A 15,790-nucleotide genomic window follows, 5' to 3' on the forward strand; every position below is an offset into this window, starting at 1 on the left:
CCCTGATCACTCACAGTGTTGCTCAGTGTTGTAAATAACAGCAGACTCAATATATACAAATCAAAGTATACTAGAGGTATAAATCAATTTATACCACAGATACAGGTGAATTTACACTACGTTACAAAAGTATTTATACTACAGGTAGTTGAAACTCCCCGGCTACACAAGTGATCTCCCTCTAACTCATCATGTGACATCTGATTTAGGCTTTTTAAAGGAGTGAATATGCAAACACACAGTTTTGTATCCATTCATTGATTTCTATCACTCTGTAATGTTTTCACATTGATTTAAATGATAAAAAGGCACATTAACTCTACTTTAACGTTGTAAAACAACTAAATATGTGCCGTATGCTTGTAAAGAGTCGCAGAGTATGTACGACATATTCTTTAACGCACCACCTTTGTTTTCTCTCCACCGTGCCTCCTGGTGTCGCTGGAGGTGCATGCTGGGAATCCACTTCCCTCCCAGACAGACAGCCGCTTGTCTTTGGCAGGGCACCATGTGTACCTCCATCAGCAGCATATTAGTGAATGACAAGACCCCCCACTCAGACAGCAAACAGTGCGTTAGGTATTGGCCCTGATTAGCAACGTTTGGTCCGGTCTAAGTCTGATGTAAACACACGGAGGGCCCAATCTGGCTTAATGTGAATGGAGCTCATGTTTTCTCTGTATGTGGCCGTGTAGCTCCTTCCCACTGTAAATAAAGCATTACAAGTAAGTTTGACCGTCATTGTCAACGACGGGGTCGCCTCAGCGTAACAAATGTTACAAGTCATTAGGCAAATGATTTGCTCTGCGCCACAATTTCCTATAAGTGTAAATAAGGAGGTGAAGGAGGAGGCAGCTGTATGTGGCTGCATGTGAATGTGATCATGAATGTGAATGGGGCCAGACAGCCACGCTCGACAGCAGGGAGGAGGAAGAGCCCGAGCCATTAAGTGAAACAAAATATTTTATTTTCCAAACATAGACTCATTCATATTATGTACAGCTTGAGAATTTAACACGTCAGACAGAATTTGAACGTTCGCTGCGGATTCGACGCAGCTCACACAAATTCGAAAATAAAAAAACATATCAAGATTTACAAAATATATAAAAAGTGCTTGTAGAGGGAGTTTAACGGCAGCAGGGCCGCCTGTTGTGTGTGAAACTCTCAATAAATGTCCATTTAAATAGAAAGTACTACACGTGCTGTTTTAAAACCATTAAATACATCAACACCCCGGTGAAAAACGCTGTAATACTCCTATAATACCTCCCAGCAGTCTGTGATTATAGGCGTACTACAGCTGTTCTCCATGACTTCACACTATGGAGACGTTGTCCATCGTGCAGGCACACCTCTCTACAATCATGTTGGGGAATTCAGCCACTTCGATCTCGGTGTAGTCCCCCTTCTTCACCAGGTACATGATGGGTAACGGGGCGCTCTCCGACACCGTGCACCGCCTCTCCCCGTAGCCGTAGTTGCGCTTGGGCTGTTTGCAGCCTCCGGTGCACCTGAAGGCCTGGTAGCCGGCGGGCTCGATGATCCAGTACTGCGTCCAAGTCAGAGCGCGGAAGTTGATGAAGTACTGCTCCCTGCAGCAGGTGTCTTTGTTCTGGTGGAGGTCGCAGTCGCCACGAGAACTGAGGAAGGAAAAAAAAGAGGAAGAAAGTCAGATGACGGCCGTGACAGAGGGGCCCAGGGAGGGCCCGGTATCTCTTAGCTACACCCCTGCTTGTCTTATTCTTTTAGTGGGTGAATCTGAGCTGCATAAATAACTAAACTTAGCAGTAATAACAATAAAAAACAAACGAGATCAGAACTATTAAACTGTGATGTGTTGCTGTTTTCCAGCCAAGCTTTGCTGTTGAGCTCTCCAAACCATGAGAGAGTGAACCCTGCTGTCACACTGCTACACATCTACTAACGAAGAGGATACGGGCTAATTGTCACACTGATACAATATCCTGTATATCAAAAGCAGGCGCCCTTACCCGTATTCTTCGAGGTTGAGTGTGTAGAGGACGAGCTCGGGCTTTCCCAAGGTGTTGTCCGTCTGCTCCTGGGTGGTAAAGCGCACACTCTTGGCCATCTCTGCCGCGTAGCTGCCAGGTCTCTCGCCCTCGATCCACACCTCCAGGTGCATAGGTGTCTTCTGCTGGGTCTTGGACCAATAGTGCACCGCCTGGGTCACATCAAAGCTCTTCCAGCCGGTCTCGTGAATGGGGATCAACCTGTTAACATGAGAAATAAGGACGATTAATTAAAAAGGAGGCAAAATAAAAAGCGGATATGTCCTGGAGAAGAAGCCGTGATGATGTCGCCTCTTAATTGCTCTCCAGTTAATTTTCCACACGTCACCGTGAGAAAAGTGAAGCCTTACCGTGAATCTACCAGCGATGTCCGGTTGGATCCGTTTGGCAGCACCTCCACCCAGTAGATGCTGACACGGGCGTTGTTGACGGGCCGGTGGTTCTTCTTCTCCACCGCGAAGCGTTTGTGGTAAGAAGCGCGCTGGTAGAGCTTCAGCTCCGCCATGGTCACCTCGCTGTTATCCGGGATCCTCGCCTCCATGTCGAACACCATGCGATGCCGAGTGGTGTCAGAATACACATACTCTCCGGAAATATCTGAAGCAGGAAACATTTCAAGCGTTTTAGGTGATAGTTTCTCTCAGGGAGCTTAAAATGACTGTTTTGTAAAGGGAATCTGGTGCGTGAAATAGTCTTTGCGCAAAAAAGTGTCACAATTACGCACGGAAATAGCATCAACTGGTGTATGTGTGAAAACTGTTTTCATATGAATTCCTACAAATCACATGCTGCATATTTATGAATGAGAAAGCTTCTTACCTGCGTTGCCAGGGATCCCCCTCAGGATGCCCGCCAGGCTGGGCAGAGATCTGCGTCTCCTGCTGTGGTGCATCTTCAGCATGGACAAGTATTTATTTCTGATGTGCGCCGGAACAACCAGATTCTCCAAATCCCTCTTATGGATTCTAGGAATTTCATCCAACCCGAGTTTCTGCAGCAGCGCGTCCTTCATATCCTCATGCGTAAAAGACTTGGCGAGTCCGAAGAGAGCCGTGCACAGGACACAGGCGCGGAGGAAATCCATGACTCAGAAACTTCAGTGTGATAAAGAGCAGCAACAGTAGCACGAGTCGCCCACAGATAGACAGTGTCCCTCTGACACTCCTCCGGCCCCTTATATTGTTGCGGCCCTCCCAGTCGTTCGCACTTTGTCAATGGGGGCAGGGACCCTTATCAGAACAAAGGTGCGACAATACAGCCCCATCCTAAACAGGATATCTAAGTGGCCATACTTCAAACAGCAACAATTAGACTCGAGTGCCATCCGTATTCTGGAGGTGCAATTTCACCATAGTTCAGCTCAAACCGCGCTTGATGTTTGGTGCCTGTGTTGCAGTTGGAATCTGCTCTGCTGGTGTGAATGAATGAATGAGGGAACGTGGATTTATCTTTTATTGTGGAAAAACCAGACAATGAAATGACACATTCTGTGTGTTTTATGTGTTTGTGTAGTTTCTTCAACTATCTTTGAAAGTCCAAATGTATCACAGAGTTTGAATAAAGTATCATTCCAGGAGAAACATTTTTATATTTGGCAGGAAATCTGGCAGATTTTAAATATTGAATGCTAAATATAAATATAATTGACTGCAAGTATAGTTATTGCATTCAAAACTCTGTCTAACTATCTATCTAATTAAGAGTCAAGTCTTTGCCAAAGGGAAGTGAAGCTCTTTCTGGCATTGTGACTTAATTAAGTGTTTATTTTACAGTTGAACAAGATGCCAAGTCGTCTTTGTGTCTTGATACTCAATTATTTCTGCAAAATGTCTCCCCGCTGCAGTCTGAAGCGTGTCCTCTGCTGCTCCACATGCGTCCCAGACAGACATCTCTTGACCCTGTGAACCTGAAGTGGCCTCTCTTCAGTAGCAGCCTTGTCTACACACTCGGACGTGTACATTCCACTGGACGATGTCAGGCCGGGGCAGTCTGGCAACAGTCTGTCACAGCGGGGTTTATTTCTGTCTGGGTGGCTGGAGAGCAGTTCTGTCCGCCGCAAAAAAGGTGGACCAAGATCAGGACAACAAAAAACCAGCGAGCTCTGCGGTCGTATTTACTTTGGTGCAAGTGTATAACAAGGGGTCAAGGAGGAAGTGGTGCAGAGCTCCGAGGGAGGAGGGGGACTAGAGGATTAGATGTTTATTCCGAGCCCTGTCACCCATTCCTGGCCCTCTCCAGCAGATTAAAATTATTAGCCAAACAGACAGTTAATCCAGGGGCCGGGGGGCCGGCGTGGATGTGGATTGGGGCAGGCTCTTCACAGGTTGGTGATTATCTGATTCCATTGCGAGGATTTGCCTTGCCTTTTTTGTCACACAAACATTAGAAGAGGGCTGCTCTCACTGGCTGCCCAGAAGGCCCTGCCTGCGGTTGTGTATTGGCCCATGTTTGCTTAGAGATGTCAGACAGACTTAAGGAGCACACAGGAAGAGCAAATGACAGATGACTGCCAGACCCGCTCACTCCAGCTACAGTATAGTGGCTGCATCTTACAAACCAAGACAAATTATTAATTAGTGCTGCAGACCTGATACCACATGACACCAGCTGTGTGTGGAACAAACACAGGATGCACAGGCAGAAGAAAAGGGGTCGTTAGGGTTCAGCCTCTGGCAACCGGACCATCAGTCGAAGAAAGTTTCTTTAAAATCAAAATGAGGCTTGAATGAGCCGATGAAAAATGTCCACTGCCCATGTGTCTTCATTAAAAACAAGATACTGGCAATGAAATAATTAACATAATGTTTCCACCAGTTAATGAATAAATAAATATATTCAAGCACTGCAGAAATAAAGATATTAAGACTGCATGTGTGTAAAGTGTTATTGCAAAGGAATAATAACTAGATTATTGTTATGATGATGATACAAATGCGTTGCGTTTGTGTTTTAACACAGTTATTTGACATTTTATTGCAAATACTTGACAGGATTTTATCTTTTGTTGCATGCAAGTTTTGCAGCTTCTTATATTTGTGCACACACACACAATTGTGCACGTATAGTTTGATCATTGGTCTCATTTATAATCAGAGTTTTTCATTCTTATTGGGACGTTTGCCATGAAAATGTTCGGTCTGTTAACTTCAGGTAACTTCAATCATGAGACCCCCTTTATTTATATTTTATGAGTTTATTTGATGCGATGCTCTTTAATCAATCAAAAGAAGGAAAACTGAGCCTAAGAGCTTAATTTTCCAAAAAAGGATCAAACTACATGTCATTGATCAACAGCGCTAAAAGGAATAAAACTATATTTCTTCTTAAAATCACAACTTCTATTCATACTTATAAATTAATTGTTGATTTAAAAAATACTGTTAATGAACCTAAAAGCCTTATTTTCTTTGTTATTGCTGCCTGTATGTTGAAAAAGGACCCTGAATAAAGAATAAAACAACATGCCTTATAAAAGTCATGTGTTATAAATGTTGATCAACAGAGAAATAATGTTATTTAGCCAAAAAAAACACATAATTTTCATCTGTTGGCCATATGTCAATAAAGGAAAATAGCATTTAAAAAATCATAACCCGTATTCATGATCATAAAATGAATCATTGTTGAACAAAAATACTGTAAATTATCCTAAAAACCTCATTTTCATCCGTTATCCTGGTGCGTATGTTACAAAAGACCCTTAAAAAAGAATTAAACTACATGTTTTATATATATACACATGATAAATATGCACAAGTACAGCACACGTCCATCAGTGTATGACTCCAGAGTTAAATCGTGTCTTGACCGTGTTTTTCAGTGATTCATATTTCTTGTTGTAGTGATGTTGGAGTCGGTCCTGAATGAACAGTGAACACCAGTCTTTTCCCTCAGAGCACCAGAGGAGCGCTTCACTCTCTCCACCAGAACCATCAGAGCAGACATGTAAATTCAGAGCACATCCATTGTCCAGTCCAGCCACAGACCAAAGTCTCAGTCCCTGCTGACCTCTGCCGTCCTCCTCTCCCTCACATTACAACCCCTAATTCGGGAAATTAAGATGGCCTTTGTGTGATATTTCTCAGTCTTTCTTCCTTCCCATGCCAATCAAAGACTCGCTGCCTAGTTCAAAGCCACATCTGATGCTCCTAGGTGCCATTTCTTTTCAATCAAAGGCCAACAAGCTCCCACAATCAACAACTCAGGTGTTAATTAACATCCAGACATTTGCATTCAAAAGCAGTCCAGTTTATAGGTCATTCCCTTCCATTTGTGAAACATGAAATCCCCTCTGTTGTTTTACAGAAGGGCTCTAAATGCTTATTTGAGAGGGGAAATATAAACAGGGCATCCGTCAGGAGGGAGATCTGACCGCAGCTGGACTGTTTCCTTCTCATCAGACACATTTTATACATGAGCATCTCATTTGGAGCCTCCCTGCGTGGGGACGAGGCGGAGCTGCTCCAGAAAGTCAATATTGGACTTGTGTTGGTGGTCAGTGCAAACTCCTCATTATTCACATCATGGCGCCTTTGTCAGCCACTTCCTGAGCCACTACTGCTGCTTTATCTCAATATCAAATATTTGGGGGATTGAGCTTATCTAGTTTGCATCTTAATGGCCCATACAACCTTTTTTTTTTACTGCAGAGTTTGGATCAATCCATCGAGCTGCTCTGCCAATAATCATCGATCAGTCTGTCAGAGGGGTAAAAAGCGCCAGACCTGTGCAAGGACAACACAATTATTGCCTCCGCATGTAGACAGTCATAGGACAGGACTGTCTAATTGCATTTCACACAGCTAATGGCGGCTCACGGAGCGCAGAGGCGGAGGGGTTTAATCCCAGCGCAGACTTAAATGGGATCAGACATGATTAGATAGGACTAACAATAAATATTTCCATTAACCTTTAATTGATGGACAGAGCCGAGGCTGTGGCGCAGGGTCACTGTGAGAGGCCTGAGCACACACGTCACATCCACATATGATGCAGGTTTGTGGATGATTGTTTCTGCAAACTCACTAAAGAGAAATTAAAATAAAAAACCGAGAACAACATTTATAGAAGGCCGACATACCTGACAACCGCTCGCAGCTGCATGGAGCTGACGCGTACAGCAGAGGGCGCTGTGGTTACACTTTAAACAGCCGGAGCCTTTAAAGGGAACAGCGACCCTGAAAAAACTTTATTTATATTGACAAATTTGGAAAAGTGACGTCAGTTTTTTTTATAAAACAGATTCTGTCTTTCCAAACACTGAACACCAATCAAGGCTGGGATTGATTACGTCATGAGTTCACACGTGCTGGCTATCAGCAGATTGATTTCCACTTACAACCTCGTTGTCTTTATTGATTTAAAGGACAAGTTCACCCAAAATAATTTAATTTCAGTCATTTTCTGCTCATGTCGATGGAAAGCTGGGATGAAGTTTCGCAGTCCACAAAACATTTCTGGAGCTTCACAGCAAAAACAGCGTCGCAGTAGCAGCAGACGGGGACAAGTCGTCCAGCACGACCCTCCAGAAGTCTCCAGAGATCCTGATATCTCAAATTGATTTGGAAAGATGTTGTTTACACTCTTCACTGAGGTTGCTAAGCTAAAAGTGTGAGTACACAGTCTGTCTGACCTGGGTGCACAAACTTGACCCGCCAGTCCACCATGTGAACCCGTTCTGGAGCTCAGGTATTCCAGAAGCTTGGATCACGCTGGACAAGTTTCATTTGTGTTCCTTTGTTTTTTACATTTTAAAACAAGTCCCCAGCTGTTTCAGTAGTTTGGGAGAACACTGTTTTATCGTTAAGTCCAGAAATGTTTTGCAGACTTTAAAACTTCACCTGACTTTCCATCTACATGTGGCTGAGCAGATCATGACTGAGCTTTCATTTGTTTGGCAAACTTTTCCTTTAAGGTCAACTTCTTACTGCATTTAATTCCCCTATAACTAAACCTATGGTCTATTATTTTGTTTTATTATTTATTCATTTTATTTTGTGTCTTCTTTGTGTCAAGACTTATCACTAGATTATTATTATGATAATTTTACGAATGATGTTGCGTTTGTCTTTTAACACAACTGACATTTTATTGCGAATACATGACAGGATTTTCTCTTTTGTTGCATTTTTTGCACACGTTTTGCAGCTTCTTATATTTGTACATACAGACACAATTGTGCATATATAGTTTGATCATTGGTCTCATTTATAATCAGTTTTTCATTCTATGTTGGGACGTTTGCCATGAAAATGTTCAGTTTGTTCTTACAACATTAAGATTGAAAAACAGGTAACTTGAATCATGAGACCCCCTTTATTTATATTTTATGAGTTTATTTGATGGGACGATGCTCATTAATCAATCAAAAGAAGAAAAACTGAGCCTAAGAGCCTCATTTTTACCAGTTATCCCTAAAAAACAATAAAACTACATGTCTTAAAACATTTAGTAATCATTGATCCACAAAAATATACTGTAAATGAGCCTAATTTTAATACATTATCTTCACCAAAATGTCAAAAAGGCAGCGTAGAAGAAACAAAACTACATGCCTTATAAAATTGATTAATTACTTTTATTTAATCGAATCTTAAACTGCATTTCAAAGACGTAACAATAAATATAATTTATATCTATTATATAATTGGACATTGTAAGTCACCCGTGCTGCTGTTTACAGTGTGCTCCACTTATTTACTGTCATGACATCATCAACGCCATCAGCTCCAAACTGGCTCCACAACAGAAACGTATTCAAACGGTCGACATTTTGATCCCTTTCCAGGTCAAAGTGATTAAAAATGGTCACCACACCCAAACATACAGCTTCAGGCTGACGACAGGCTCAAGTAGTTGACTCCTAAACCCACTCAGAGTGATGAACATCTCCAGACAGTAAACAGTTAGAGAAGTGCACGATGAATACTGAACCCAACGCACATCAGTCCCAAAGAGGAGGAAGTACATCAACAATAATACATCAAATACATCACAAATATAACAAAAATATTCAAATAGTTACACAAAAGGAAAAATTCAAATAATATAAACCAAAGTTCACGATTTAAAGGAGCACTATGTAGTTTTGAAAAATACATTTTTAATCTGAAGGCAAAGATTTTCCTTGACCTTGAAGAACAACACAATTTCATACTGTTTTACTTTGTTTATATGTGGCGGACCCTGCCACCTTTCTAGCCTTAAACAGTGTTCTGGGACCTTATTTTCCTCTGAGAACAGCTTGTTTATACAATATTTCTGAGTTTGTGTTATTTATAGAGTTTGAATTTCTCCTCTAAAGCTGCACAGTGCCCCTTTAAAACTCAACTGAATCAGAATAGCAATGTAATATATGTCACGCTGTATGTGACTTGTCCTGACCTGACCAGTGCCTCATGAGAGAGAGGGAGTCATAAACGTTGTGAAAGAAAGTGAGGGAGCGAAGACGTTTTCTCCTCCTCTGTATTGTTGTTGTACTGTGTACTTTTTACACAGAATGTATTTCCAAACCCAGACAATCAATCATCTCTCAGTGGTCTGAATATATAAACTGTTGTGTGGCTGTTTCTGATAAACAGTCATGCCAACGCAGTATGCTTCGAATTACACTTGGTCACCATCAAAATCTGTTTTATTGGACACATGTTGCACGCTGAGCTGTTCTCTGTGTGCTTATTTCATCACAGCGCGTCTTTGTGCCTTTTCTTCTCCCTGGCTCTGCAGCGAGACGTACATTTGAATATTTTCTGAAATATAGGAGCTTATTCTTTCATGTCGTGTGGCACGACAGGCTCAGAAACACAAGGCTTCTATGTCTGCCTCCCCCGCCCCCCCTAAGATTCAGTTGCTACGAGGGCCGTTAATCATTAATAGATGTACTTTGAGCAGCGATAAGCACCTCACTTCAAAAGGATGGGACATTTCCCAACAAGAGATGAGAAAAAAACCCATTTAAAGTGTGATACTGTAAAACACAACTCTTTACTCTGTGCTTTCATGATTTATGTGATCACATTAAATGCATGACTATTATTGTTTTCTTACAATTTGTTATTAGCTAGTGTGACGGCCACTTCAACGGGTTTATTAGAACAGACACGAGTGCAAATCAGTCACCACTTGCAGATAGTTTGACTGATTGAAACCTGTGTGATTAAACTTCTGAGTTTAATTCTTATTAAGGGATCTGTGCATATAGACAATGTCTGACTCGCTCTAACCTTCAGGCCTGTTCGCCTTAGAGAGTTTGCTCTCAGCATTTGAAGCTCCTCTGAGCCCGTGAGAACAGTCTGGGAGGTAGAAAATCCAGGACGAAGTTGACACACCTTGACGGAAAAGCAGTCAACGTATAAGAAATGTAAAAACATATTTCATTATTTTACAACCAGAAGGCCTGTTGGGACCTCACATAGCTGTGATTACACATGCACACAATACTCAACCTGTAGTCAAGGTGCCATAAACTCCAATAAAATGTCAGAATTGTGTAAGTTCATGCATTTGCAACACACACACACACACACACAGAGCTATAAGCTCACACCATTGCCTACACACAGGTCTATCTGCATGCACATATTGCTCTGCAGTCAATTAAAGAGACAGCAGCAGTCATTATTATTCCTGTCTGGAGAAAACGTGTCCTCTCCGCACCACGTCACCAGCAGACTGACAGACAACCCGCAGTTTCCATTCACAATATTGACAGCCTCCACCCCCCCTCCACACCCCCCCAGCCCCTCCATCCCCTTCCGCACCACAGCAGATGCTGTACCGGGCGCCATGATGATGATCTGGGATTTTGCCTGCAGCAGCGCACAGAGATGCTACAGCGCTAGGGAGATGGGCCGCCAGCTGTAAAGGAATGGGCGGATTCACGCTACAGCGCAGCAAAGATGGCCGATTCGGAGGGGATTCAGCGTTCTACGCATGCGTGAAAGTTTGGGGGAAAACAAACAGAAATCGACATTTTTTTCGTGAAACTGAGACGCTAAACGTTCAGCGTCACAGCTGAGACTCTCTTCACTGAGTTAGAAACATGTAAAGTACTTTAACTGGATTCAAAATGTGTGTTTTTAACGCGTTATGAGCAACCTCGCGAGCAAAGTGTCCATTTCTTTTTATCCCATTCATACTTCCCGACCAGGCCCTACTTTCCCAGAATCCAGCGCGGCGTTGCGGACAGCGCTGTCCGCGGGGGCTGTCTTTCCCCTGCGCGAGTCTCTGGCGGCAGGCTCGCTGGTAGCTTGACTGTGCAAAGACGGCAAGAAGCGACCGACCGGCGGGGGAGGCAGGCAGGCAGGCGACGGGGAGGACGGAGGGAGTTTAGGCTGTGTCCCGTATTTGGAAAGAAGCAAGACTATTAGACTACAGCTTTCCTCCTGACGTGAAACGAGCTCCTCTGTAACCTTCAGGAAAAAGGACCCGCATTTTTTTTTTTTTTTGACGGCTAACTTACTGGAACTCTTGAACTGTAACCGTCGTTTTTTTTTTTCTGAACAACTGTGAAGAAAGAGACGTTTGGTTCCTGGACGAAGAATGGGATTTAAAGGACATTTCTGCCAGCGTTGAGTTGAGAAAACAAGGGAATATTTTTTTTTTTTCTTCTTCTCCAGTTGGATGGAAACATAACTATACTGTCGAAAGGGGCCAAGAAAAAGAAAGCAGTTAAGCTCCGACAACACTGTGCATAGTGTGCGTCAACTCCTGGGAGAAAAGGAGCAACGATGGCAGTTGGGAGCGGAGAAAAGTAACGTTAACGTTAGCTCGCTGGCTAGCTAAATAAGCTAACCTAGCAGGCTGCTAACTAAGCCTGTGTCGCCCTTCCATTCCTGGAGCAGAGCAGAGGAGGGGCGCTGGGGCTTTGTAGCATTGCAGATCTGCCTTGCATTTTTTGGGTTGCTGCAAGAATGGAGAGTCCCAAATATCCGCCACAACAACTCAGGGGGATCTGTTGAACAGCACCGACTCCATTTTTTTATACATTTCCCAAAGCGGAGAAGACCAGAAAACTGCAAGCTAACGCTGGGATTTCATCAAAAAAAAAAACCCCACCGGCCCGGAGCAGCCAGGGTCTGTAATTGTGACTACTTCTTTTCGTATATGCCCTGTGGGGATAGGTATTATAAAATGGGGAAGTGCTACATGTCTTATCCACCTCTTAGATACTGGATCTCGAGAGGGAGATCATGAATAGGCCGATTTTAACGAGGAATTAGCCCCGGCCTGCCCTCAGCTCAAAGTTTTTATTATTATTTTTGAGACATATTCAAGGTGAGAGAACTTATTTTTTTACAGGCCCCTCTGTGCTAAACTAACAGGCCGAGGAGGTGTCTGCTCTTCCCCACCACCACCACCACCTCCTTCATCATCATCATCATTAGTTCAAAAACCAACAAGCCGGAATAATCATGTCGGGAGAGGTGCGTTTGAAGAAGCTGGAGAAGGTGATCCTGGACGGGCCAGCTCAGTCTAATGGCCAGTGCCTGAGTGTGGAGACGCTGCTGGATATCCTGGTGTGCCTCTACGATGAGTGCAACAACTCCCCGCTCAGAAGAGAGAAAAATATCACCGAGTTTCTGGACTGGGGTAAGAAAGATGGTCTTTATTTTGTTGTTGTTGTTGTCTCCTCTTGTTTTGGCTTGTGCATTCAGCCTCCCTTTTTTTGTTTTTGGTAAGATGATAGGCTTATAATGTTGGTGGTGCAGTGGCCCTCCCTTCCCCATCACATTCCTTTTATAGTAGTAGTGGGGCTCAGTTGGCCTGCTCTCTTCTCACTCAGACAACCCTCCCCTAAAACCAAAAAAGCAAGGTCCACTTTGCTCCTCGTGTAATTAAACGCTTTATATGTTTTGGAAAAAGAATTATACAAGAAACGCACATTAAAACCCAAAGACATTGTCTTCTGTCTTATGACCAAAAACAGATATGTTGGTAGCAAGTTGACAATGAGAGAGAGAGAGTAACCGAATACACAGAAGGACATTAACTATAGTGGGGAAGATCTTACACAGGCCCACTCAGAGTTTTGAGATGAATCCAGGAAAGATCTCATAAAGATGTCCTGTCCTCCAGGCCATCATTTATTCTTATGAAAACACACTCTTACATAAAGTGGATCCCTGTCAGTCGTTGCACCATCCCTCTGTGGCTCAGTGTAGTTTTCACAATCACTTTGCATGCCAGTTTGTTTTTACTTTTCATGGACGTTTGACAGTTTCTAACAACTTACCTGGCTATCTTGTATCAGATGGCCGTTGTGACTAAATGATTAGTGGTCTTTTGTTGCCATCGCAGCGCAGAGATCACACGTGCACACCCTACGGGGTTTGATTAGTTTATAATCAGGACAAGGAGTTTGGGGTGACATGTTAGCAGTTTTGTGACTTTCCAACTCTCCTGGTTAAAGCAAGGCTGGAGAAAACAACACACAGGAGGCAGGAGGACCACACACAAACAACTCAATCATTTGTGCAGAAGGACTGTGTGTGTGTGTTTGTGTGTGTATGACATCGGGGGTTTGGTTTGTGCATGAAGCAGGAATGTGAACAACTCACCTTTTTTTTTTTATCTGGCGCAGAGGCCCAGCTAGCTGCCGGAGCATGCCTGGCTGGCCTGCTTGTCTTTTAAAGCCCTGAAAGAAGAAGTGCTGCAGCAGTGTGAGGCGGTGCAGGAGCAAAACATTGCCCTGGATCGAGACAAATGAATAATACAGCAGGCAATAAGAAACTATAATGGAAGGGAAGTGCAGTTTGGCAGCTTTTTTTTCTTTATTTCTGAAACAGTTAAAACTGCAGTGTTAAACAGGCAGCAGTTTGGCCCATTATAGAGTGGCAGTGTCAAAGACAGACAGGATGGCAGTTAAATGGTGGTAAATTTTGGCTGTGGCTGCTCAGATGGTTTACCCCACCAGCCACCATCTGGACAACCTATTCTCTGCTAAAAATGGAGCTATGCTGGCTTCTAAAAGGCTGGATATGGCTGGATTTGGTAATTTTGATGTCTAAAACGGGATAAAGACTCACTTTTCCGCCTGTCTGAAAGCTATATCCAACTGTGTTTACTCATTACACATGGATTGTTTCCTCTAGAGCATTTTATTTTTTTCCCCAGTGGGTAGTCACCAGCAGGTCTGCTGCATCTAGCTGGCCTTGCAACAGTGCCGGTGCACCCTAGCCATTAAAGTAGTTTTTCACCACTGGAAAAAATGGCCCTTGTATTAAAGAAAATAGGCTTTCTATACAGTACAGATATTTTTGAAAAAGGGCAGTGGTTTCCCATTTTGCTCCAAAGGTAGAAAACTTACAACAACCAGAATGCACTGCGCCGCACCGGATATATAAAGAAACCCATTGATGGGTGGAGTTGGGTGGAGATTGGTTTTAACCAGAAATAGGCCAGAATTAGACAATGAACAGGATCATATATGATCATCACTGCCTTGTTTTACAGTTTGATCTGAGTTTTTTCAGGCTCCATTTTCATAATATAGAAACATTATGGCGATCACTTTTGGTTCACTATCTTTCTCTGTTGCAGCTTAACAGGATGCTAAAATATGTTTCTGGAAACATCTTAGGTGAGAAAATGGCTGCAAGCAAAAAGTTGCAAAATCTGCAAAGTTCACATTTAAGGAAAGGTGCCCTGTGCTTGGGTGCCAAGTGATGACTTGATCCTGACATTTTCCTGTGTTGACACAAGAAACTTGTGCCTGAGCTCGCCCAGACACAACACACAACATGCAGATGAGTCCAAGCTGTCATAGTCCTGTCGAGGTTTCATGTTGTTGGCCTTGTTATTGTGTTCTGCCCCAGAGGGATTTCTGTGAGAATCCTCCAGCTTCTACAATTAATATCAATTAACTTAATTGAGTTGCAGTTGGTTCCTAGGAGTCACTGAAGCTGAAGTTACGTAAACAATTTACCGTAATTGATTATCCCAATCAGGGAGCCTTGACAAATCTCTGAGGGAGTCTTAATATCAGTTGTTGTCCTCTTATCAACTAACCAGGTGACTGTGCAAACAATAGTCTCACTTTGAATAAATGGCCTTTGCTGTGTTCTCTTGTTAAAAGTTTTATTTGATAAATCTGTACCAACTTCTAGTATTAGACACACAGACCTCCACTATTAGCTGGGGGCAAAGTCTGTCCCAACAGATGAACCATGATGCTTCGCTTGTGTCCTTCTACCATGCTTGTACATAACAAAATGAGAGATGGCTATCAGGCATCTGTCATGGCTCTTGGTGGGGGTTACTCAGTGAGCTCTAATACAGTCATAGGATTTCTCCGCTGTTGCTTTGCTTCTAAGCAGGATGACCACTTCCATCACCAGTGGCTGAAAGGTAGACTGTAGCAGTTTAATGTGACTAAAAGCAAGACTGCTATTAGTGCTCCTTATGGATTTATAAAGGCAACTCCTCGATCCAGATGGCTGATTTAGAGATAGTATTGGGAGGCGTCACCATTTTAAAAACATCACCACTGGATCTCTGCTAGCAGCAACAAGTTCATAACTTGGAAGCAGCAGATCTTTACTTTTATGAAGCTGGAACCAGCATCATGGATTTGACATTCTTGCTTGAAAAATGAATTAGACAATTAATTGATTATCAAAATAGTTGTCAACTAATTTTCTTTGGTCCAACTCATCGACTAGTCGACCAAGTGTTGCAGCTGTATTAATAATAGTAGAGTATGGGATATACTTTTTCATAATTGTGTCAGGAAGTTGGAAGAACTTAATCAGAGCGTT

General features: G+C 42.9%; 2 protein-coding genes across 10 annotated transcripts in view; one reads left to right on the forward strand and one right to left on the reverse strand.

The window, feature by feature from the left end:
* Positions 1-1,093: 1,093 nt before the first annotated feature.
* Positions 1,094-3,297, reverse strand: lft1 (lefty1; the record flags this gene model as incomplete). The annotated part of the gene is given in 6 exon segments (XM_084377477.1): positions 1,094-1,643; positions 1,995-2,234; positions 2,384-2,630; positions 2,853-3,120; positions 3,122-3,222; positions 3,225-3,297. Coding segments are annotated over 6 exon segments (1,254 nt in total). The 3' UTR covers positions 1,094-1,318.
* Positions 3,298-11,278: 7,981 nt separating this feature from the next.
* Positions 11,279-15,790, forward strand: part of cdc42bpab (CDC42 binding protein kinase alpha (DMPK-like) b) — a 77,220-nt gene continuing 72,708 nt past the window's right edge. For 6 of the 9 annotated variants that reach the window (XM_084378219.1, XM_084378216.1, XM_084378218.1 and 3 more), the window contains exon 1: positions 11,279-12,623. In XM_084378219.1, the coding sequence (XP_084234345.1) occupies positions 12,446-12,623 (178 nt within the window). In that variant the 5' untranslated portion in view covers positions 11,279-12,445. The remainder of the gene's footprint in view (positions 12,624-15,790) is intronic. The other 3 variants (XM_084378221.1, XM_084378222.1, XM_084378215.1) reach the window with 2 other exon arrangements.

The sequence above is a fragment of the Pagrus pagrus genome (genome assembly GCF_965226575.1).
Source record: "Pagrus pagrus genome assembly, chromosome: 16".
NCBI classification, from domain to species: Eukaryota; Metazoa; Chordata; class Actinopteri; order Spariformes; family Sparidae; genus Pagrus; species Pagrus pagrus.